We start from the raw sequence: 25,625 nt of genomic DNA, 5'->3' as shown, positions 1-25,625 counted from the left end.
ATAGGCGGAGCTCAAGACTTGGAAGTCAGACTGAGTACCTCCTCTTTTATTAACTTTGAGGGCAAAGCAGATTCTTTACCAATCTGCCTTGTGCTCCAAGGGGGAGGGGTACCAGTAGGCTGTTTGCGCACCAGCTATCGGACGTTCCTAACGGACGCTCCGGATAGAACAGATAACAATAAGAGATGGATGTGGGTTCTACAAATACAGACTTTAGGTTTTCCTAATTATAATGAGACACATCAACAAGTTACAGAATTGCCTTTACCATCCTGTATATTAAAATATAGAGACAGGAATCAATATTGGGATTCTTCTCTCACAAAATATCCTACTTGGTTAACTTGTGGCTTTCCAGACGCTACATATTATAATCCAAAAAGCTCTGATGTTAAAATATGGGATTATTCTGCTTCCTCAGGGGAAGGCAAATATGAGAACTATATTAAAAATAATAAGGATAAATTTAATGGGTTTGAATTAGGAGATATGCTAGGGGAAAAAATAAAAAGATGGTTTTCTCGAGACTATGTGGAACCAACCTGGGTAGCCACAGAAGGAAATATATCTAGAACTCATTCAGATTTATTCAGGTTGGTTGCCGCTGCAAATATGCTTCTTGAAAGACAGCCTAACACTACAAAACCTATACCTTATGGGCTTAAAGCTTGTGCTGCTTATCCTAATGCTCTATTGATTGCTCAACAAAATTTTGTTAATATTACTAAAGTAGGAAAATCTTATTAAGTTCATTGTTATTCTTGTAAGCTTACTAATTGTATCTCCTCAGGAGACACTAAAAATTTAGGAGTAATGCTCATTGTTAGACGGCCTCCTTATGTGATGTTGCCAGTAGAATTAGGTGCTGACCCATGGTATGATAATTCTGCTCTTCAAGTGCTAAAAACTTTTAATGCATTGTTGCGGCCAAAGAGATTTGTCGCTGCTTTGATTCTTGGTATTACAGCTTTAATTTCAATACTCACCACTTTCGCTATTGCTACCACAGCACTGGTTGAAGAAATTCATACAACTCATTATGTTAATGCTTTAAATATAAACATTACTTCTGCCCTGATGGAACAGGCTGCCATAGATACTAAATTGGAAGCAAAAATAAATATTCTTGAGGAGGTAGTTCTGGCTCTGAGACAAGATCTAGCTAATATAAAAACTACATTATCTACTAGGTGTCATGCTGGTTTTCAGTCAATTTGTGTTACACCTCTTCCATATAATTCATCGGAGACATGGGATAAGGTAAAGGCTCATTTACAAGGAGTATGGAAGGATAATGATGTTACTCATGATATAGATCAATTACAAAAAGATATTTCTGCCATTAGTCAGTCTCATCTACAAATGGGAGACTTAAAAACTCTAGCTAGGGATTTGGAACAACAAGTTCGTTCTCTTAATCCTCTGGATTGGATTCAATACTTTGTTTTGATTGGCGTGCTGCTTTTATTAATACTTCTAGTGGTCTTTTTATTTCCTATTCTTCTTAAATGCCTTTTCAGCGCTGTGGCTGCCGTGAAACAGGAAGTCTTTGAGCTTCATTTTAAAAACAAAAAAGGGGGAACTGCTACGTCCACGGCGACCTCGCCTGTGTAGCAAGCAGAAATGCTTCTGCACTGGAAGAGAGCTGAGGACAGAGGGCCAGCACTCCTCGGAGGGATGCCCCCGGTGACCCCTTGGCAGTCAGTTACTGTAAAGGTTCCTGCTGCCCATGAAGTCATGACGACCTAATTGCCGGTGCCAATCAGCTGTATTCTGCGCTCTGTTTCTTTCCTGCTCCCTTCTAGTTGTTTGTCAAAGAACAGCTAGTTTCTACGCTACACTTACTATTAATCTTGCACACAATCAAAGTAACAATTTGAGTATTGAATGTGCCCCTCCTATGATTAGGGCAATAGAGGAAATGTATAACTCTACTAGGAATAAAAAATTAACTCTAAAACAGTTTTTAGATGGTGTAGAGTAGAAACAGCTTATGATGTTTGAGAACGATACTGATCCTGAGAAAGTGAAAGTAGAAATGTTAATCGGTAATGTTCATTAGAAGTATGACAGTTCTACAGATAAGGAGTTATAAAATTTAGGCTTTCCCATCAGGAAACTTCCTGGGGGATATGTTCAGTACTTGATCAAGGGCAGATGGTGGACTCCTAGAGCTGGAATCTACTTAGTTCCACTCCCCTATGAGGGAGGATATGATGAATTCGGTAATAGATGGGTGAATTATGAAGTAAAAAGGAGGCTATGGCATTCTCTTCCATTTACGGGAACGCTTAACAAGGAAGCGTAAGCCTTGGTGTTTATACAGTCCTTGGGGTATAAGAAATAAGTAACCTGTTATTCACCTTACACCTAGTTTCTGTTTGTATAATGTTGTGGTCAATGATACAAGACGCCCTTCTTAAAAAATGGGTACAGTTCCTGCCTGATCAACATTACATGTATGCTTACAATAGAACAATACTCAAGATTGTTTAGATTAATGATTTCTGAGATCACTTGTTGGCTTGCTAAGTTTCTCTGTTCAATCTGTATAAAATCTTCATGAAACCTTCAGTAAATTGCAGCAGCATATTCAACTTGAGTGTGTCTGTCTGTCATTTCCTCGCCGAATCCCGAGTTCTCCCTGAGCCTTCGCCCTTGTTCTCCCTCGGTCCTGATCTCCCCGAGAGTCAGTCCGCGGCAACAACCTCCATTACAAAATGTTGGCTGAGTACTAGGCTATGCAGCAGGGCTTTAAAAACTGAGCACAATAGAAGAGCCACCATTTTCATAGAGGTCACAGTCCCTGTGAGTGTAAGTTCTTACTTTTCTACTTATTAACAGGTTTGATATAGCCAAGTCACTTAACCTCGTTTCTAAAATGAGGAAAAAAGAAATGTGCAGATTGGCTCTGCAGTCAATCAAGTAAATATTAGGGCTATTAATTATAATTATCATAATCAATAATTTAAAAAATATTAAGTATTGAGTGCTGAGATACAACAATCCACAGTCCAGATAAGGGACTTACCCTTAATGAGTCTATGAGTAAATGGGGAATGAAGTCAAGAAGATCCTGGGTAATTTCTAATTATTAGCTAATTTTTGTATTCCTAGCACTAAGGAGGCTGAGGTAGAAGGATCACCATGAGTTTGAGGCCAACCTGAGCTACAGAGTGAGTTCCAGGTCAGCTTCAAAACAAGCCAGACTTATTAAAGAAAAACAAGAAAATAAATGAAGAAATAAACAAAGAAATAAGACATTGGGATAAGTGTCACAAAGAAAATATGCAGGAGGGGAAAGAGGGAAGGAGAGAGAAGACTATATCAGCTCACATGCAGGGTCAGTGACTTTCAAAGGCAGCCTTCTCCTGTACCCTAAAGACGAGACGGAGCTAGGCTTGTGAAGGTCAACATCGAACCTCTTGTGAGCAGAGGGCATAATAAGGGCCAAGGTTGTAAAGTTCTGGTCAAGATAGACTCCCTTACCTGATTCATAATGACAGGGGTGAAAACCGGTTTAATTTTGTACAATAAAGCATGTAGCTTTTTCAAGAATGTACACAATTTAAAAATTATTCAAATTATTCAACCTCCATAATTTCAATAGAAAAACTTTAACTTTTTTATTTACAGACTCACTTCTGGATAGCAGAGGTAAAATGACTATAATAGAGTTTGGTTGTGGTACCGCTGTTTATTGCCTTCCTTGCCTTCTACATGCTGTCCTGTTGGAAGTTCCTTGAAAGCAAGGCCTGTGGTTCTCTCGTCCTAGTTTGCATCTCTCCTACTGTAATATAGCTATACAGGAACATGTTCATAAATACGTATCACATTGGATCCTGTTTCCACATGGTTTGACATCCTTTCATGTGGGCCAAGTGGAAGAAATGCCCTAAAAACACCCTCTTTCCCTCAGTAGCCCACACAGACAAAACCAGCAAAGGACCTGTTTCATAACAGCGACAGCAAAGGATGGGACAGCAGCAGCCTTTTAGATGGACAGCCTCTTAGACGGCTTCAAAGGCACGTGTTCCTGCTTTTTGGTGCTGAATAACCCAGTTATTGCCCGGTTGACAATGAGTTACTGGGCTCCTGCTCTCTCAGTCTTCTGAATAATTAAGGCCATGGGTGGCCAGTACAGGATTCCAGGCCTGGGCATTATTTTTTCTACTAGGAACAGTTTAACTTTCTCATTAGATTTTGCATCTCCATGTTCATGGCATTCTATGTTAACACTAGGTGGCTCTATTTGACTGTTCATCTGCTTCCCAACCAAAAGTCTCAAAAGTGCTTTTCAGAGAAAACCTACTTATTAGCAAATATTTTTACATACTTGGGATTAGATGGAATCTTGAAGTCGGGAAAAGAGATGATTCCAGTGTAATCATTTTCTTCCACTATGTCAACTTCTGATCCTTCTGGGTCCTGTTAATAAAAACAGACATTCGTGTCTTGTTTCATTTTCTATTGCTATGAAAGAGTACTTGAAACTGCTAAGTACAATTAATGAAAATTTATTTAGGCTCACAGCTTTGGAGGCTGGTAAGTCCCACAGAATGACAATTCATGGTTTTAAGGGGCTTTTTAGTCATGGTAGAAAAACAGAACAGCAAATAAGCCCAATATTGAGATACTACCAGGCTATAGAGGTGGCTCCGCAGTTAAAGATTCTTGCTTGCAGATGGGCATGGTGGCGCATGCCTTTAATCCCATAACTTGGAAGACAGAGGTAGGAGGATTGCTGTTTGAGGCCATCCTGAGACTACATAGAGACTACGTAGTGAATTCCAGGTCAGCCTGGGCTAGTGAGACCCTACCTTGGAAAAAAAAAAAAACAAGAGGATTCTTGCAAAGCCTGATGGTCTGGGTTTGATTCCCCAGTACCCATGTAAAGCCAGATGTACAAAGGAATTCACTTGCAGTGGAAGGAGGCCCTGACATGCCCTTCCCCTCTCTCTCTCTCCCATTTCTGTCTCTCATGAATAAATAAGTAAATAAATGTGTGTGTGTGTGTATTTAAGATTTAGACACTATCACAAATCACTCCCATGAGAAGACTTGTAATTCATTCATCAGGGTGGAGCCCTTTGATATAAATCTCTCCCACCAGGGCCCTCCTCCCAACACTGCCGAACTGGAAATCAAGATTCAACACATGCAGTTTAGCAGGGCACATTCAAACCACAGCAGCCCTCAGAGTACAGACGCATGTAAAGTTTTAACTGATCTACAAAATCTCTGATCTACAAATACACATGAACTCAAGCGAAATGTGAATGACAAAATTCAAGTCAATGTTATGGAAAACAAAATAAGCTTCCCTTTTTAGAATCCCCCACAGTTTCTTCTTATTGTGCACAAAAGACTGTACGGTTTACTGTACAATTAACAAAAAAGAGATGTAAGCTTGCGGTTTGGTGATGCACACTTGCAGTCCCAGTCCTTGGGAGGATGAGGCAGGAAGGTCTTAGCCAGGCTGAGCTACATAAGAAGTTCCAGGCCTAGCCTACATAGTGAGACCCTGCCTCAAAAAAAGAAAAAAAAAACATATAATAGTATATAAAAGACAAAAATAAAACAATCCTAACGTTTTAATAGGCCAAATGTAGCCTTTGCAAATATCAGAATAAATTTTTACATATCTTCACTTGGCATTTCCCCAAAACTCGGCTTTTTAGCTGAACATTTAATAACTGTATATTATGAACATTTTAACCCTAACATACCAGTAAAGCACCCTTAAAAGTTCTCACAAATCTCTGTGAAGTTTGACTTTCTTTGCGCAGTGCACACAAGTCTTCCTGTTAAAACCTTAACACCACTCAGCATATCTGAAATTCACGATGGGAATTTTAAGATTTTTTTCTTTAGCTACAATTGTAAAGCACACAAAAGCCTGTTGTGAGCAAGAACAATGCTCACAGCTGAAGATGTCCCCGGTTGTTCTGTAGCCCATCGTCACGTTGCACAGCCTCTCTAAGAGGATCTTCCTCAAGTTCTCTTTCCTGATGCTTTTTACACCCTGACTCCCCGTGGTTCTGGCTCAGCCTCCTCCGTCCTCTCTCTGGGAAGCTCTTACACAGGACGCCCGTGTCCATTTCCCTATGCGTGGTGCCAGGGGTCTGCTTCGCTCAGGGTCAGTTACGCAGAGCACAGGCCCATCCACTACTTATTCTCCAGCAGCAGAGCCCTGAGGTGAAATCTCAGCTGAGTCCTCGTTCGGACTTTCTGCTTGTCAGGCAGTTATGCATTCTTCTCACATGTGTCTGCGCTATTTGCATTTTCAACCTGTTCCTACAGATTAATGCAAGCTAGTGTGTGTGTGTGTGTGTGTGTGTGTGTGTGTGTGTGTGTGTCGGCATGCGCACACTCATGCATGCATAGGCATGGGTGTGTGTATGGTGGTGTGTGTGTGTGGTGTGCTGTAAGATGTGTGTGTGGTGTGGTGTGGCGCCTCATACACTGGCCTGCAATGGGGGCACTCACCTATAGTGGCCAGAGCTGGACCCCGTCCATAGCTCTTCCATCCGGTCCCTGTTTTGAGCTTGGGAGTGTCTTTACTGATTCCTGAGCTTGTGGGGCTCTGACAATTCCAACCCTGGTGATCTCAGGTCCTTCTTCTGCAGGAAGTGTCCTTAAGTGCTGAAACATCTCTCCAGCTGTCATGCTATTATTTGTACATGGGCTTTCATTATTTTAAAAGAATTCATGTCAATTCCTGTCATTAAGATATAACTCAGCCGGGCGTGGTGGCGCACGCCTTTAATCCCAGCACTCAGGAGGCAGAGGTAGGAGGATCGCCAAGAGTTCAAGGCCATCCTGAGACTACATAGTGAATTCCAGGTCAGCCTGAGCCAGAGTGAGACCCTACCTCAAAAAAAAAAAAAAGATATAACTCAAGATTTCCTTCAGCCACGCCATTCCAGAAAAAGATTATAAAACCCATATTCTGTTTTCTTTATGGATTCTTAGGGTATTTGACTTAATGCATAGTTTGCTTAGTACATATTTGAGTATTACTTTATTCTCTTTTATATGTGTATTCAAAATTTGAGTATGAGAAAAGGTGATGCAGCTTATAGCCAAACGCCATTTCTAGTACAACTCCTATTAGTAAATGAGCCATTATGGCAAATGAAGTATTTATTTATCCTCAAAAATGTCCGAGGTGTATAAAGTTGTTTGTGGAAATCATGGGAGTTTCTTATGAACTTATGAAGTGGATAAGACCATAGAAGCTTGTTTTATGTCCTCTATTATGTGTGATCAGTCTGACAAGTGGTTGATACTGCTAAGTATTTTAGGATACTGGTTGTTAAACTCAACTTCCTCACAAGTAATATCATGGGTTAGAATTGTTTTGCATGCATATGCGAATGTGTACATGTGTCAGTCAGAGGTTGATGTTGGGTATCTTCCTCAATCACTCTCCTTCTCTGCTTTTGTTGTACTGAGTCAGGGTCTCTCATATAAACCCAGAGCTCACCAAGTAGGCTAGTCTAGCTGAGATTACAGGAGGACTGCCACCCCACTTGGCACTTATGTGAGTTCTGGAGATCCAAGCTCAAGTCCTTGTGCTTGTGGTCTCAAACACATTCAAATTATATATATATTTCATGTGATTTATCATTTATATATGATATATATCAAATGATATATTCAAATTGTTTGGTTCAAATTCCTCCCACTTGCTGAGACTTTGTTTTTATGAACTTTTTACATGTCTATTGTAGAGGTATGAATCTATAACACTATCCTCGTACAAGGTGCTTAGGAAACATTTGTGCAACACTGAAGGTTTAGTGTAGTATGACAGCAGGATTGTGGAATAAGTTATGGGAGAGCGAGTTAAAGTCTTATTAAAGCAAATGAAATACTTACTATGAAAGTCAGGACTGTTTCTCTTTTGGCTGGCTTCAAGTCGTCATTCAGTGAGTAAACTCTCACCTTCACTGTAAGGATAAGTGATGGCATCAAAAACTCTGCCAAGCACAAGGGGATTCTGATTTCCCTTTATTTGTTTATTTATCTATCTATATATCTATTTATTTTGGAGGTCTTCTTGAGGCAGGGTCACATTCCAGCCCAGGATAGTCTGGAAATCACACTGCAGCTCCAGGCTGGCCTCAAACTCAAGTAATCCTCCAACCATAGCCTCCTGAGGTCTGGCATTAAAGGTGTGTACCACCTTGCCCACCCCTTATTTATATTCATGTTTTCTTTTTCTTTTTCTTTTTCGTTTTTTTTTTATTTTATTTTTTGAGGTAGGGTCTCACTGTAGCCCAGGCTTACCTGGAATTCACTCTGTAGTGTCAGGGTGGCCTCAAACTCACAGCAATCCTCCTACCTCTGCCTCCTGAGTGCTGGGATTAAAGGCGTGCACCACCACGCCCAGCTTGTTTTCATTTTTTATTCTGAGGCAGGGTCTCGCTACATCAATAGTCTTGCCTTAAATGCACTTTGTAGCCCAGGCTGGCCTTAAACTTGTGATCATCTTGCCTCAGGGATTACTGGCCTGTGCCATGAGGCTCGGCAACATTTTATTTTTATTTGTTTTTTTCTTTTTGAAGTAGGGTTTCCATCTAACCCAGGATGACCCAAAATTCACTATGTAGTCTCAGGCTAACCTTGAACTCATAGCAATACTCCTACCTCTACCTCCCAGAATGCTTGGATTAAAGCATGCACCATTATGCCTAGCTCAGCAGTATTTTGACTTTTTGGTCATCCTTAATGAGATAAATACTGTTTAAAAAACTATATATAGCTGGGCATGAGACAGAGGTAGGAGAATCACTGTGAGTTCAAAGGCCACCCTGAAACTACAGAGTGAATTCCAGGTCAGCCTTGGCTATAGTGAGACCCTACCTCAAAAAATAAAATAAAATAAAATAAAATAAAATAAAATAAAATAAAATAAAATAAAATAAAATAAACTATATACACAATCAACAATCCACAGACAAAAACAAATATTATAAAAGAAAAAGTTTAAAAATACAGGCATTGGGCTGGAGAGGTGGCTTAGCGGTTCATCGCTTGCCTGTGAAGCCTAAGGACCCAGGATCGAGGCTCAATTCCCCAGGACCCACGTTATCCAGATGCACAAGGAGTCTGGAGTTCGTTTGCCGTGGCTGGAGGCCCTGGTGCGCCATTCTCTCTCTCTATCTGCCTGCCTGTCGCACTCAAATAAATAAAAGTACCAAAAAAACTTAAAAAAATACAGGCATTACTAAAGAGTCTTTCACTTTTTTTTTTTTTGATTTATTTATTTCTTTGAGAGTGACAGACAGAGAAAGAGGCAGAGAGAGAGAGAGAGAGAGAGAGAGAGAGAGAGAATGGGCGTGCCAGGGCTTCCAGCCACTGCAGACGAATTCCAGATGCATGTGCCCCCTTGTGCGTCTGGCTAACGTGGGTCCTGGGGAATCGAGCCTCGAACCAGGGTCCTTAGGCTTTACAGGCAAGTGCTTAACCGCTAAGCCATCTCTCCAGCCTGAGTCTTTCATTTTAAAGAGAACACTCTGGTTCACTTCTCCTAGTGAAATTAAAGTGCAGTCCAGTTTATAAAATAGACATACACATAACTTTGTGGGAACACAGTCATAATATGAATCAGTTATGTCTATAACTATCAGCAATTTTCATAGTAGCAATATGGTGACTTCTATAATATGGTTAGAGGAAAACATAAAATGTCTTCCATTAGGGATGAAGATTTTAAAAAACTGGGACTCTGACTCACACAGTATTCATTTCTTTCTCTTTCTTTCTTTCTTTCTTTCTTTCTTTCTTTCTTTCTTTCTTTCTTTCTTTCTTTCTTTTTTTTTTTTTTGTTTTTGTTTTTGAGATAAGGTCTCATTCTAGCCCAGGCTGACCTAGAATTCACTATGTAGTCTCAGAGTGGCCTGGAACTCACAGCGTGCGCCACCATGCCCAGCCAGTATTCAATTCTTTATTTATAAATTGCATGATTTTCTTAATCCACCAGATCCTGCAATTGTTCTCGCCTCGCTATAAGAATAATGGCAGGGACAAAGTTCTGCTAGTGTTCCTCCGTTTCTTTCTGTCAGCTAATAGACTCCTACTTCTTAAGCAAAAGCATTTGTTAACCTTTAAACTCATAGCTGTTTGATACAATTAGATCTAGTTCCTTCCAGTGACATACTGTCATTCCTGTGGGGTTTTGCCGACGCGCAAATCATTTCATGGTTAAAGTGTCGTCTACGTAATGAAACAGAACTGGCACCATAAATGCAATACATTCAGAGTTCAGGACTATGCAAAGCTCTACAAAGAAGCTATATCAAAGCCAGTTTTATTAAGACCAGGGGGTAAAAGCAGTATGATCAGTAAGTCTCACATTCTGCTCTTTCCTTCTCCCCTCACTGTCACCCACCTCAAATCTCCCTCTTGTCTAATGAACATACTTGGTCTGGGAATATCACAGGGAAACCGTCAGCAAGATGCTGCAAAAGTAAAGGTGAAAGCCCTGGAGTTCAAAACGTTGGTTTCACTGCTCTCCTTTCCCCACTTTAATGTGACCTTGAATAGAATGCTTAATCCCTCTAAACCTTAGTTACTTTAAGACAAAGCAGGAATACTAGTCCATCCTAATAGCATTGTTGTGAGAACTAAAGAAAAACTGCCTTTGCATAGCTCAGCACAAACTAGGTAACCAGTAAGTGTTTGTTATTATTCCTATGACAACTATTTATCTAGTATGTAAGCCAGTTGGTACTTGTGCTAAAACATTAATCTTATCTTCACAGGAATTGTGGAAGCAAGATCAATAGTTTTTGAACCAAAGACATGGTCTATTGTATTGATCGCTTATTTTTCATTGTTGAATGCATTTAAAAGTATAACCATTTTTCTGGACACTGAGATACAATCGTGAAACAATCAGACACAGAAGTCTCCTGATAGGCTGGAGGAGAGGGATTATACACAATTTACCTAACTACATGTAGGTTTCCAGGGGTGTGAAGTGCTCAGAGAACACCTGCTTGCCTTCAGAGAGTAAAGGGGGGTGGCTATCAGAAGCAGTGAGACAGGTCAGGGAAGGCTGCCCTTTGCAGGGTCCTGGGGTCACAGGTAACCACAGAGTAGGAAGAAGGGGCAAAGACAAAGGAGGCAGCAGCAATGACTTCCATGTGCTTGAGAAAATGGTGGAGAAATCAACTGAATTAGAGCCAATTTGGCTTGAGTCCATAGCTCAAGGGTGAAGTTTGACAGAGGCTGAATAGAACTAAGGTTTCTAGACAATAATGTCCTTTGTCCTATACAGCATTGGAGACTAAAGTCTTTGTTCTAAAGATGTTTATGTTAAACACCTTTCAAGGCTCTTCAGAGTAACTGTTTCATTAAATGAGACAAAAAGCTGGGTGTGGTGGTGCACGCCTTTAATCCCAGCACTCAGGAGGCAGGCAGAGGTAGGAGGATTGCCGTGAGTTCAAGGCCACCCTGAGACTCCATAGTGAATTCCAGGTAAGCCTGGGCTAGAGTGAGACCCTACCTCGAAAAACCAAAAAAAAAAATAAAAATAAAAATAAAATAAATGAGACAAAAGCCATGAACAGCAGGATTTAAGCAATTATCTAAAAATTACTTTAAATTATTCTTCTTTTGTATAAATAAGGCTCTGTACTATCACATCGTAGGAACATGATGGAAAACACACTTCCGTAGAACTTGATATGTGTTAGGTACTGATGTTAGGTACTTAATTCTCATAACTATGATATAAGTTTTTTTCTCTTTTCTGTTGTTTTACAGATGAGGAAAGTAGGGTTTTGAGAGTCTACTTCACACATTATCCCACCACCAATAACAGCCCAAGTTGGGAGTGGGATTTGAACCCAGGAAATATGGCTCAAAAGTGCTTTTAAGTACTGTATTTCATTTCACCTGCCACCAAAGGGGAAAAAGTTAGAGAGGCAGTTCTCTCATTTTCCTATATACGACTAGAATAGGCCAGGATCTTGCAGTCTTACCATAAAGCCCTGTGATGGTTAATCTCTGATTGTCAACTTGACAGGATTTAGAATTGCCATGAAAACAAATCTCTGGTCATGCCTGTGAGGAATTTTCTGGACTAGAATAGTTGAGGAGTTAGGGCCCTCCCTAATTGTGAGCAGCCCCGTGCCATGAGCTGGGTTCCTAGGCCGTATAAAAAGGATAGGCCTAGTCGAGCAAGCCACTTCTACTTCCTCCATGCTCAAGTGACTCCAGCTGCCTGCGCCGGCCAGGCTTCCCCCGCCATGGTGGACTCTGCCCACTCTGGGACTGTAAGCCTAAATAAAACCTTTCCTTCCTTAAGCTGCTTTGGGTTGAGTTTTTGTCCCAGAAATGAAAAGATAACCCCTGAGACAGAAATAATAATGAAGCAGTTCCTAAGGAAAGCCTTGATTAGATAGATCCCAGAGTCTAGGAACTAGACTATACATGACTGCTAACCATAAGTGTTAAGTTCTGAGGACAGGAGACAATCAGCAAAGCATAATCTAATATAGGAGGAAGGCAAGAGTGGGGCTATGCTTGTTTTGGGGTATGATTAAGCTGAAAAAGACCTAATCTTTGAGGACACAGACTATTGCCTTTTTTTTTTTTTTAAACTAAATCATCTTCATGCAGAAGAAGATCCTATTATGGCAATAACATTATATCTAGGTTGGTAGCAATATTCCCACCCTCTCTAGGCTTCTCCTCCCTGAGCTAATCTTAACAGGTGTTCCTGGTGACATAGTAAAGGTGACACTATGTTCCACCTCACGATTGATGTCATCAGTAGTAACCAACATTAGCTTGTTGTATTGTGCAAAGATTTCCAATAAAATGTGCAGATCTTGCCTCCCTTTGTCCCTCCCCCCAAATGGTACTCATGACACCTCACAGTTTCCTCTTTCTACATGCACATCTCTCATAATTCCATCTCTCATATGCTCAGGAGTAAGTCAATGACAGCAAGAAGGAGACAGAAATGAACTGAACACAATGAGCAGTGCTCAGATTTTCCTGCATCAATGATCCAGGATCTCCTCGGACACAGGGTTTGGACTCACTCTTCTTTCCTTTCCCTTTTTCTCAGAACAACTGTGATTCTGATAGTGCTTTAACAGATGCTTTCTCAGGTAAGTGACTTCTGTAATTTCCATAATCTAGTGTATTCTCTGCTGAAACATCTAATCCCATCAGGTTGGATTTATTTTCTCAATTTGGGGATTCCATCCAGTCTGAAAATTTGTATGAACATGGATGTTCAACAAATTACTTTCCCTTCTCCAAAATTGTTTCTTTTATAAAATTTTCTATTTGTTTAATGAGTAAATTCTAGTAACATTTTAAATATTTAAACAGGCCTTTTCTACTTGAAAATAACTGGTAGTGCAAATAATTGTTGATTTTGTAATATATTTAGAACTTTCCCTACAAATTAAGATTTTAAATGCTATTTGAAAATATAAAAGTCTTTAGAAATTGGGCTTTCTAAATCCAGCAATCTAGAGGCAGAGGTAGGAGGACTGCTGTGAGTTCAAGGCTATCCTGAGACTACACAGAGTGAGTTCCAGATCAGCCTGGGCTAGAGTGAGACTGTACCTCAATAAACAAGACAACTAGGCATGGTGGTGCATGCCTTTAATCTGAGCACTCATGAGGCAAAGGTAAAAGGATTAATGTGAGTTCAAGGCCAGCCTGAAACCACATAGTAAACTCCAGGTCAGTCTGGGCTAGAGGGAGACTCTTCCTCAAAATAAATAAATAAATAGAAGTTGGGTTTTCTGTTAAGCAAAGTGGAAACTATCTGTACTCAATTTTAAGTGTGAAAAAAGAGATTCAAGAGCTGGGCGTGGTGATGCATGCCTTTAATCCCAGTACTCAGTAGGCAGAGGTAGGAGGATTGCCATGAGTTCAAGGCCACCCTGAGTCTATGTAGTGAATTCCAGCTCAGCCTAGGCTAGAGGGACACCTTACCTCGAAAAATCAAAGACAGACAGAGAGAGAGATTCAGCAGGAGGGGAAAGAGACAAGGGAAGGCAATAGGAAATGAAAATGATCAAAATGTTAGCAAATAAAATAAAAATTTTAAAAAAATTTAAAGATAGTGTCAAATTTCCCACCAAGAAATAAGTATGTTATACTCTACCTGACTGATGAGGAGTATACAAAGGTTTATCGGTGTGGATGAAGAGAAATCCATTGTCACGGGTTACTGGCATTTTTTTTGATTTTGAAAAATGCTTCGATATAATTTCCAAATACACATATGAAACCGAGCTTTGTCTTTCAAACAATTGTTTCGGTTGTATCTATAACAGAAAATATTAATAAGAAAAGTATTATCTTAAGGTTATAAAGCATGTTAACTTTCTAAAAAACTACTGAAATCTTATTAGAAATAAAAATGAATTTATATACTTATTTAAAATATTTATTTAAAAGTGATACAGCTTAGTACCCTGGAAGTTGAGGTAGGAGGATCACAAGTTGAAGACCAGCCTGGGCTATATGGTGAGATTCTGTCTCAGAAAACAACCAAACTATTCCCTTCACTATCTGTGATAGAATATTAGCAGGCTCAATCTTATGCAGGAAACCACAGCATCTTTTAATATTCCTTCTTTGTATACATACCTTAATAAGCCAAATTAAAAATGCAGTGTAGCCAGGTGTGGTGGTGCATACCTTTAATCTCAGTACTTGGGAGGCAAAGGTAGGAGAATTGCCATGAGTTCAAGGCTACCCTGAAACTATAGTGAATTCCAGGTCAGCCTGGGCTAGAGTGGGACCCTGCCTTAAAAAAAAAAAAAATTCAGTGTAAATCCTCACTAATAAAATGGACTAAGTGAAAGACAGACAATCTCGGTTTAAAGTTGAGTAGGTAACCCATGAATAGTGACACATATCTAGCACAGTTCAGCACTCAGGAGGCTCAAGTAGGAGGGTCACTGTGAGTTCAACGTCAGCCTTGGGCTACAGAATGAGTTCCAGGTCAGCCCAATGTAGAGTGAGGCTCTGCCTTGAAAAAAACAACAGATGAGGTAGATGAATTAGGACATCAGATAGTAGCAACAGTGAAATCTTAAGAAAATTTCCGCCTGGTGTGGTAGCACATTTGGGAGGCAGAGGTAGGAGGATTGCTGTGAGTTCGAGACCACCCTGAGACTACATAGAGTGAGATCCTACTTCAAAAACAAAACAAAACAAGACAAAAATAAACAGAAAATTTCCCTAATCTAGGGAGAGGGCCATCCAAACACAGGAGGAATTCAGAATGCCAGAGATTATATAAGAACCTCCCCACATCATATTATAGTGAAAAAGTATGTACACAAAGAAAGAACATTGAAAGCTGTAGGAGAGAATAACCAAGCCATGTGGAATAAAATCCATCAAAATAACAACAAATTTCTCCACAGAAACTCTAAAAGCTAGAACAGCAGGAAAAGATGTATGTCAACCTAGGAAAGATGACTGCCAACCCAGGTTACCATATATAGGAAAGCTATTCTTCATAATTGAAGAAGAAAGAAAAGCTTCCCATGATAAACACAAGTTGAAGGAATCATGGTCACTAAGCCAGGACTATGGAAGATATTTGAAAAGATTCTATCACTAACAGGAATATAAACATATACACGAAGCCACAGGAAAGAATAGCCCACATTGGAACAGAAATAAACAAGTGAAGACATAGGAAATGATCAAATACTACAAAACAACAAAATGATATATCTCTTTCAATGATAACATTGAATGTTCACAGTTTCAATTCTCTAATCAAAAGATATAGACTAGCTGGGCATACATTTTTTTAATCTTTAAATATTTTATTTTTATTTATTTATTTGAGAGAGAGAGAAAGAGGCAGAGTGAGAGAGAAAAAGTGAGCCTGCCAAGGCTTCCTGCTGCTGCAGACTAACTCCAGATACATGCACCACCTTGTGCATCTGGCTTATGTGGGTCCTTTGGCTTTGCAGGCCAGCGCATTAACAGCTAAGCCACCTCTCCAGCCCTTTTACTCCTTTAATTAATGCCATTAGTTAAAGGTGCACACCTTTAATTCCAGCACTCAGAGGGTAGAGGTAGGAGGATTACTGTGAGTTGGAGGCAATACTAACACTACATAGTGAATTCCAGGTGAGCCTCAGTTAGAGTGAGACCATACTTTAAAAAAAAAAAAAAATCCCAGCACTTGGGAGGCAGAGGTAGGAGGATCACTGTGAGTTCAAGGCCACCCTGAGACTACAGAGTGAATTCCAGGTGAGCCTCAGTTAGAGTGAGACCCTACCTCAAAAAAAAAAAAAAAAAAAAAAAAAAGAGTGCCAGGCATGGTGGCACACACCTTTAATCCCAGCACTCAGGAGGCAAAGGTACGAGGATCACCATGAGTTCGAGGCCACCCTGAGACTACAGAGTGAGTTCCAGGTCAGCCTGGGCTACAGTAAATTCCTACCTCAAAAAACCAAATATATAGATAAGTGTGAGAAAAAAGCAAAAAAGAAAACAAGATATAGACTAGCAATTGATTCATAAAGTGGGGTTCATCTACTTATTGCCTATAAGAAACATACCTAACCAGTAAACACAAACACAGCCTTAAAAAGAAAGGATAAAAATGACATTCCAGAAGCCAGGTATGGTAGTTCATCTCTATAATCACAGTGAGTTCAAGGCCAGTTGGAGTACAGAATTAGTTTCAGATTACTTTGGGCTCTAGTAAGACCCTGCTTTTAAAAAAAGGCATTTGGCTGGGCATGATGGTGTGTGCCTTTAATCCCAGAACTTGGAAGGCAGAGGTAGGAGGATCACTGAGTGTTCAAGGCCATCCTGAGACTACATAGTAAATTCTAGATCAGCCTGGGCTATAGTGAGACCCTACTTCGAAAAACAAAAAACAAAAAACACAACAAAACAAAAAAAATCGGGATTTTGAAGCAAATGGGAAGGTATAGAAGTGGGATGATATGGGCTACAGATTTAGTGGTTGTCTGTAAAGCCAAAGTACCCAGGTTTGATTCCCTAGGACCCATGTAAACCCAGATGCACAAAGTGGTGCATGCATCTGGAGTTTGTTTGCAGTGGCTGAAGTCCCTGCTTCACCCATTCTCTCTCTCAAATAAATAAATAAAAACAAAAAACTAACACTTCAGAAGTGTGGTGATAAATGGAGCCAAATTACATGATATACTTGAAAGAAATTGCCTTTATGAAATACATCACTATGTACAATGAAAATAGGCCAAAAAATCCCCCAAAGAGTTGTAAACATGTCTCTAATCAATCTGAATTAGGATGTCTTTATAGAACAGTTATCTGATCAAGATTGTTCTTCCTATTTATTGTGTTTTCTATGAGAGCTATTCAATGCAGTAATCAGTGATTTTGTAGTTTAGGGAGCCATACATAAAATTTTAGAACACTGGTTCTTGAACAACAAATATTCAAGAGCATCTGTGTATTTTTGTAAGCAGTACCACACTACAGATAAATATGAACATTCATTTCCCCTATTTCTAATTATAATTTTTATTGGAAAAAAGTATTTAAGGGCTGGAGAGATGGCTTAGCGGTTAAGCGCTTGCCTGTGAAGCCTAAGGACCCAGGTTCGAGGCTCGATTTCCCAGGACCCACGTTAGCCAGATGCACAAGGGGGCGCATACATCTGGAATTCGTCTGTAGTGGCTGGAAGCCCTGCCGCGCCCATTCTCTCTCTCTCTCTGCCTCGTTCTCTGTCTGACGCTCTCAAATAAATAAAAATAAACCAAAAAAGTTTAAAAAAAGAGAAAAAAGTATTTAAATTTACTTCCAAAAGTTCTTATATTAGTACAGTTTTATTTCACTTTTATTTATTTATTTTGAGAGGGAGGTAGAGAGAGAAAGAGAGAGACAGAGAGAAAGAATGGGTGTGCCAGGGCCTTCAGCCACTGTGAACAAACCCCAGATGTGTGCGCCCCCTTGTGTGCACATGCAACATTACGTGCTTGCATCACTATGTGTCTGGCTATGTGGGACCTGGAAATTTGGAGTTCTTAGGCTTCGCAGGCAAGTGCCTTAATTGCTAAGCCATTTCTCCAGCCCCAACGTAATTTTCTTTTCGAGGTAGGGTCTCACTCTGACCCAGGCTGACCTGGAATTAACTATGTATTCTCAGGGTGGCCTCAAACTCATGGAGATCCTCCTACCTCTGCCTCCCGAGTGCGGGGCCAATTTAATTTTTTAATAAGAGTGGACACTGATAAGCATTGCTCAAAAGGGAATATAATTTTTTTCTTTATTTTTTTTCTGTTTAATTCATATTAGCACTACTTAATGGTAATCAGCCCATAACCCAAAAAAGTGGAGTGGTACTAATGGGCAAAATTTTATTCTATCAATATTCAAACTTTGTACAAATATAATAAAATATGTAGAAAAGTGAAGTATAAATACATACTGTTAATGTTGCAGAGTTTTGGTATTTATTTTCTGGGGATAAGTTAACATAACCTGAAGAGTAACTAAATTTTTTGTCAGGATAACTTCTTATAGAGACCGTTGCATCAAATGCTTCTGTGTATCCATAAGCTTGAATGACAATGTTTTCAGAGGCTCCGACAGTGAATATCTTTGGTGCTGAAATGACATAGCTGTTGAAACATTAACAGAAAAGGTTTAACTACATTTGTATTGCATATTTTCTTACAATTTTAATATTTTGTCCTCACACTTAGTCAAAATTATATATATATTTTGGTTTTTCCAGGTAGGGTCTCACTCTAGCCCAGGCTGACCTGGAATTCACTATGTAGTCTCGGGGTGGCCTCAAACTCATGGTGATCCTCTGCCTCCCAAGTGCTGGGATTAAAGGCATGTGCCACCATGCCCGGCCAAAATAATATTTTAAAAGTTGAAACTGGAGCTGGGAGATGACTTGGTGGGTAAAGTGCTTGCCATGCAAACATAAGGACCTGAGTTTGGATCCTCTGTTCCCACATAAAATTCCAGGCATGGGGCTCTGGAGAGATGACTTAGCAGTTAAGGACCTTGTGTACAAAGCCAAAGGACCCAGGTTCGATTCCCCAGAAACCATGTAAGCCAGATGCACAAGGTGGTGCATGTGTCTGGAGTTCGTTTGCAGTGACTAAAGGCCCTGGTGTGCCCACTCTCTCTCTTTCTGCCTCCTTCTCCCTCTTTCTCTCAAATAAATAAGTAAAAATAAAAGAATATTTTTTAGAAAAAGCAAGGAAAAAGCTGGGGTTCAGTTTACATTTAGATTAGTCGTGTCAGGGCCTCTGCGGGGTGCTGCACCTAAGGAGGACTTAGTGATGCTGACTAGAACACGTAAGTGGGTCACTTTTATTTCCTCAGTTTGGATGAAAAGCCACAGAGGCATGACATGTGGAATGCTAGCTCTGCCATCTGCTGGCTAAGCCACTGAAACTAAATCACTAAACTGAGAAGTAACTTGCAAATTAGATGAAAGGACATAATCGTAGAAATATTGTGCTATGCTAACAGGGGGCTAAGGACGAAGACTACAAGTTAGCTGGGGAACGGGGCTGTAGATGGGAGTAACAGCCTTGAGGGGCTAAAAGAAGTAATAACACTAGCCAAGCAACAATAACGATAACAGTAACCGAGCACTGATCACGTCAGAAGCTATGGTAGCACTTTGCATGCAACTCTTTTGGTATTTACAAGAAGTCAGTGATTTGGTTACTATTGTTGTCTCACAGGTTACATTGACCAAAGCCACCTGGCTTAGAAGTGAATGAGGCAGGACTTGATGTTCATGCCTTCCTCAGTTGTCATGTGTATCACTGAGGCCAAAGTTATAAACATTGTTCAGCCATAGACTGCTCTCTCAATTATGCTTCATGCAACTTATACAAGAATGAAAGTGATATATATAATAAGTCTTTGGAACCCAAATTTTAAAGTATGTGCTTTTCTTGTTGTCTTATTAAATGGAAATTAGACTATTAATGATTCATTACAAGAGTATCTACTTTTAATAGTAAGTGCTTCATATGTAATTATGCCAGAAAAGAAATGTGTATTAACCCCAAAGGCATACTGATTTAGTCCACATGTTCCAACAGCCTTGGGGTACATCTACCACCCCACCTAAGAATTAATGCAGGCTCCTGGCAACAATGGGACATTGTAAGCTTTTTAATAATCAGCAGGTCTTTAGTAACAATGAAATTGGTTTGGAAACAATGAAGTCCTTTAAAATATCTGGCAGTAAGTTTGGTCAGACAGGCCAAATGACTGAACAAGTGCAATAGTGGCATGTCTGCTCTGGGGGAAACCAACTGGTCACTCTATGGGAGGGAATACATGCCTGGTACTGAAAACCTAATCAAAAGCCAATGTCAGAGGAGGTCATGAGCCTTAGGGGTATAAAGCCTGCTCTTGTCTGGATAAATGCATGTATTACTCTCACTAAATTGCCCTGAAAGCACTACCCTCAATGTTAATACTCATATATTAATGCTACTCTCACTTCTGATTAGAGAAGCTTCTCTTTTCAGATGGTGATGACCACTGGATGCCTTTTGGGATGACCCAAAAGGCAACATAGTGCTGAGAAGAAGGGACAGAGGAGTGTCCAGCACTGAAACATCTCATACCCTCCAAGGCTCAGGGTCCATTGTGCAAGAGGTGGTGGAAAGAATGTAAGAGCCTAAGGAAGGGTATCACTCCTTACATACAACTGTCTGGACAGAACTTGACCTCAATATCTAAGATCTTGCAATGCCTTGCAATACCCACACAAGATCCTCATAATATGAGAAAAAGATGATGACATCAAATTAAAAGAGAGATTAAGCTGGGTGTGGTGGCACACACCTTTAATCCCAGCACTTGGGAGACAAAGGTAGGAGGATTGCCGTGAGTTTGAGGCCACTCTGAGACGACATGGTGAATTCCAGGTTAGCCTGAGCTAGAATGAGACCCTACCTTGAAAAAAAAAAAAAAGAGAGAGAGGGATTAATGGAGAGAGGGAGGGGATATGATGGACAGCAGAGTTATGAAGGGGAAAGTGGGAGAGGGGAGAAATACCATGGTTTGTTGCCTGTAAGTATAGAAGTTGTCAATAAGAAATATATATTAAAAAATATATCTGGCCAGACATGATGGCACACACCTTTAATCCTAGCACTTGGGAGGCAGGGGTGGGAGGATTGCTGTGAGTCTGAGGCCACCCCGAGACTCCATAGTGAATTCTAGGTCAGCCTGGGCTAGAGTGAGACCCAGAGTCTGTAAATCAAAATAAACCCTTTCCTTCCAGTGTTTTCTGCTAGCAGCATAAGGCTGACTGAAATAGTAAAACTGGTACCAAGAAGTGGGATTGTTGCTGCTAGAAACCTGACTGTGGCTTTGGTCATTAGGAACTGATTTGCAAGAGGAATGTGAACAAATTTGAAACTTGACCTAAAAGACACCATGCAATGCTATAAGTACAGCTTGATGGACTATTCTGGTCAGAGTTGAAAGACCTGAATATAGTAAGAACTAAGGACTGTGAGGGTTGGCTTATGAGGATGAGGAAGAGCTTTGCCTGGACTGGGCTAGAAGCAGTTTGTGTGAGAGGCTTGTTGTTATGCCTGTGTCCTGAGACTGTGTACAGGATTGCATTGTGTAAAAATGGACTGGTGAGAGCAGAGGTTTATGGCACAGAGAGAAATGAAATCCTTGGGCTTAAACAGCTGCAATTTTTGAGAGATTACAACCACTCAGATTGGGCCAGCTAACCTGCACTGGGACAACAGGAAGAAGGAAGACTCTTTTGAAGGGGTGTCTTGCTCTTCCAAGTCTGCTTTATCCCCCCCTGGATTAATAAATTGGTAGCTACCTGGTACTATGGAGTATAACATGCTTTTATATATGGGTTGCAGTAGAGGTCCAATGGAGAAGCCAGGACTATGATATGGCTGCCAAGGAGAGCTGCCAGCACCAGCTATTTTCTGGGATTGTGAACAGCCTAACTGGAGGGGTGCAATTATAACTCCAGAAAGTCATCATTGGTTTGAATTATCGGACTTATAGACTCATCACTGGTTAGAGTTGTTGGACTTGGAGCTACAGATGTTTGATGTTTGCTGTATTTGTTTTACATCTTGTCTTGGTTGAATATTTCTTTGCTATGCCCAATGCCATATTTTGCAGTGTGAATTTTTATTCTGTGCCATGTTTTTTTTTTATTATGGCTCAGTCAAAAGACTTTGGACTATGGGGATGTTTGAATATTATTGGGATTGATAAAAACTATCGGGCCTTTAAAGTTGGACTGAATGCATTACATTTTACATCATAGATGGCTATCAGTTTGTGGAAGCCAGGTGCAGAATGTTGTGGTTTAATTCAGGTGTCCCCCAAAAAGTTAGGTGTTCTGAATGCTAGGTCCCCAAATGGTGGAAATTTGGGAACTGAAGCCTCCTAGAGGTAGTATATTGCTGGGGTCAGGCTTATGGGTGTTATAGCCAACTTCCTCTTGCCAGTGTTTGGCACAATCTCCTGCTGCTGTTGCCCACTTGAGGTTGGCTAGGAGGTGAGGCCAACCCTCTGCTCATGCCACCATGTTCTCCTGCCATCATGGAGCTTCCACTTGAATCTATAAGTCAAAATTAACCCGTTCTGCCCATAAACTGCTCTTGGTCAGATGTTTTCTGCCAGCAATGCAAAGCAGACTGCAACAGTGAGGATATAATTTTACATTAAGGGCCAATAAGTATAATAGAAATAATTCAGACTCTCCCTAGACAGGAATCATAGGACCCCAAATACTGGTCCTTGTTCTGCCACTTATGGGAAGTCAGTTCATCTCAATCCTTCTGAGCTTCCACTGCTTGTCTTTCAAAATGAAATATATAAAAATGCCTCAGGTAACAGGGTGGTAAAAATCTCAGACTAGACAAGGAAGATCGCTGTAAGCTTATGATATCTAACTGTCTCATATATATGCTTGTGTGGGTGTTTCACAAAAAGTATGAAGCAGGGGCTGAAGAGATTATTTAGTGGGTAAGGCACTTGCCTGCAAAACCAAAGGACCTCGGTTCAATTCCCCAGTACCCACCATAAAGCAAGATGCCCAAGATGTAGCACATGTCTGGAGTGCATTTGTAGTGACTACAGGCCCTGGCACACACTTTCTCTTTCTCTTTCTCTCTCTCTCTCTCTCTCTCAAATAAAATAAAATAAATCTGGAGTGGTAAATAGGAGATCTTTCAAAACTCCTGCCTCTAGCCAAGCATGGTGGCGCATGCCTTTAATCCCAGCGCTCAGGAGGCAAAGGTAGGAGAATCACCATGAGTTCAAGGCCACCCTGAGACTACATAGTGAATTCTAGCCTGAGCTAGAGTGAAACCCTACCTCAAAAAAACAAAACAACAACAACAAAAAACTCCTGCCTCTGCATTTCCTCAGCAGTGTGACCTTTGGCCATGCACTTCTCCTACCTGGACTTATCTACATGTCTAAAATGAACAGGTTCAGTCAGGCATGGTAGCATAAAGCTATAGTCCTAACTACTCAGAAATCTGAGGCAGGAGGATTGCTTTAGCATAGGAGTTTGAGACCATCCTGGGCTACATGGTGATATCCCATCTCAACAACAACAACAAAAAAAAAAAGGAAAGAAAAATAAATAAGCTGGACATGGTGGTGCACACCTTTAATCCCAGCACTTGAGAGACAGAGGTAGGAGGATTGCCATGAGTTCAAGGCCACCCTGAGACTATGTAGTGAATTCTGGGTCAGCCTGGGCTAGAACAAGACCCTGCCTTGAAACACCCGCCCCCCCCCCCGCCATAAAATAAAAAGTGTGATTAGGCCAGGTGTGGTGGATCCTAGCACTCAGGAGGCAGAGTTAGGAAGATTTCTGTGAGTTCAAGGCCAGCCTGAGACTACATAGTGAATTCCAGGTCAGCCTGGGCTAGAGTGAGACCCTACCTCAAATATTAAAAACAAAAAAATTGATTACATAATATCCAGTTAACCTTCAATACTAAGATACTAGTTCTAAACCTAAAATGACTGTTTAAAATTCATAAGAGTTTAATAACACTAAAAATTGTGAAGAGTAGCTCATAAATATAGAAGTAATAACAACCACAGAGTTTCAAATCACAACATTAGAACTGACCTCTAAATAACTCTTGCTTAACTATAATGAGACCAAGGAAAAAAAATTAAGTACCAAATACAAAGAAGTAATAAATGTCACAAAAGTATATTGACTTGAGTTTATGCTTTTGTTGAATACAAATTTGAAATATCATTTATATGAATTTTGTAACTAAATATTTCATAAGAGCTACCAAGTTTTTAACCACTTGTGAAATCAAAATGCTTCCATGACTTTCTCAGTCAAGAGATGAGGCTATCTCTTTGGTGTTCTCAGGACAGAGTTATTTTCTCTTTTTTTAACACATTTTATTTTTATTTATTTATTTGAGAAAGAGAGGGAGGGAAAGAGAAAGAGGCAGAGGGAGAAAGAGAGAGAGAATGGATGCATCAGGGCCTCCAGCCACTGCAAACAAACTCCAGATGCATGCGCCACCTTGTGCATCTGGTTTATGTGGGCCCTGGGGAGTTGAACCTGGGTCCTTTGGCTTTGCAGGCAAGTTCCTTAACTGCTAAGCCATCTCTCCAGCCCGAGAGTTATTTTCAAATTCATACAATCTGTTGGCTTTACTTTTCACTCATTACAACTAAGATAATTATAAAATGAAAATGGTTTGTTTTGTTTTACTTACGTTTGTTCTTGTCCCCAACTCCTCTTTAGGAAGATTAAAAAGCAAAGTATTCCCCAAAGACCCATGGCTAGAGGTGGTACAAGTTCATGGGTATAATCTTCTTGAAGTTCCTTTCCTTTTAAATAAACTTAGCTTGAAGAATTTGGGTAAATTAGTTTTCTGGTTAATTATTAATAGCAGAGAAAAGAGTCTCTAAAGAAGAAAACTAAAATCAGAATTGAAACAACCATTCATGCCCAGGAATATAGACTGGAGGTATTTTATAGAAATTTATACCTGGGGTACTTACTTGTGCTAACACAAATACAAGGACCCTCATATACAACTTTGGTACTATGAAGAAAGGCTCACTATTAAAACCAGGGGTCACATGGCCTTTGGATTTCTTCTCTAGACCAGGTTATTTGCTCTGACTTCCCATCATCTTTGAGCATGCAGTTAGTAGGTTCCACTCACCTGGATTCAGTTTGAAACAGATGATTTTAGAATGGGTCTGATATACACAAGTCTAATAAGATGACCTTTTAAAAAGAATACCTGGACAGGTGTGGTGGTGCACGCCTTTAATCCCAGCACTCAGGAGGCAGAGGTAAAAGGATCACCGTGAGTTCAAGGCCACCCTGAGACTACATAGTGAATTCCAGGTCAGCCTAAGCCAGAGTGAGACCCTACCTCAAAAAACCACAAAAATAAAACAAGAATACTTGAGTTATATATCCTTGGTGCTGGAAATGGTCTAAGGTTAATCTAGATCTGCAGAAGGGGTCCAAGGACTAGCTCCTTGGTTCTTCTCAGTCGAGAGAGAAACTGAACATTTGCTGGAGAAAAAGTCTGTGATTGGCAATTAAAGTGCCATGCTGAAGATGCTGGCGTTCTTCC

General features: G+C 40.3%; 1 protein-coding gene across 1 annotated transcript in view; it reads right to left on the bottom strand.

Annotated features, from left to right (window-relative positions):
- C5 (complement C5) overlaps positions 1-24,811 on the bottom strand; it is a 137,362-nt gene extending 112,551 nt beyond the window's left edge. The window contains exons 1-5 of the mRNA XM_004662753.3: positions 24,747-24,811; positions 18,437-18,629; positions 14,147-14,309; positions 7,885-7,955; positions 4,337-4,428 (exon numbers count right to left, since the gene is read on the bottom strand). Of these exons, the coding sequence (XP_004662810.2) occupies positions 4,337-4,428; positions 7,885-7,955; positions 14,147-14,309; positions 18,437-18,629; positions 24,747-24,811 (584 nt within the window). The remainder of the gene's footprint in view (positions 1-4,336; positions 4,429-7,884; positions 7,956-14,146; positions 14,310-18,436; positions 18,630-24,746) is intronic.
- Between the last annotated feature and the right edge of the window lie 814 nt (positions 24,812-25,625).

The sequence above is a fragment of the Jaculus jaculus genome, chromosome 1, assembly GCF_020740685.1.
Source record: "Jaculus jaculus isolate mJacJac1 chromosome 1, mJacJac1.mat.Y.cur, whole genome shotgun sequence".
NCBI classification, from domain to species: domain Eukaryota; kingdom Metazoa; phylum Chordata; class Mammalia; order Rodentia; family Dipodidae; genus Jaculus; species Jaculus jaculus.
The sequence above is the reverse complement of the archived record's forward strand: the minus strand, read 5'-3'. Positions and strand labels throughout refer to the sequence as shown.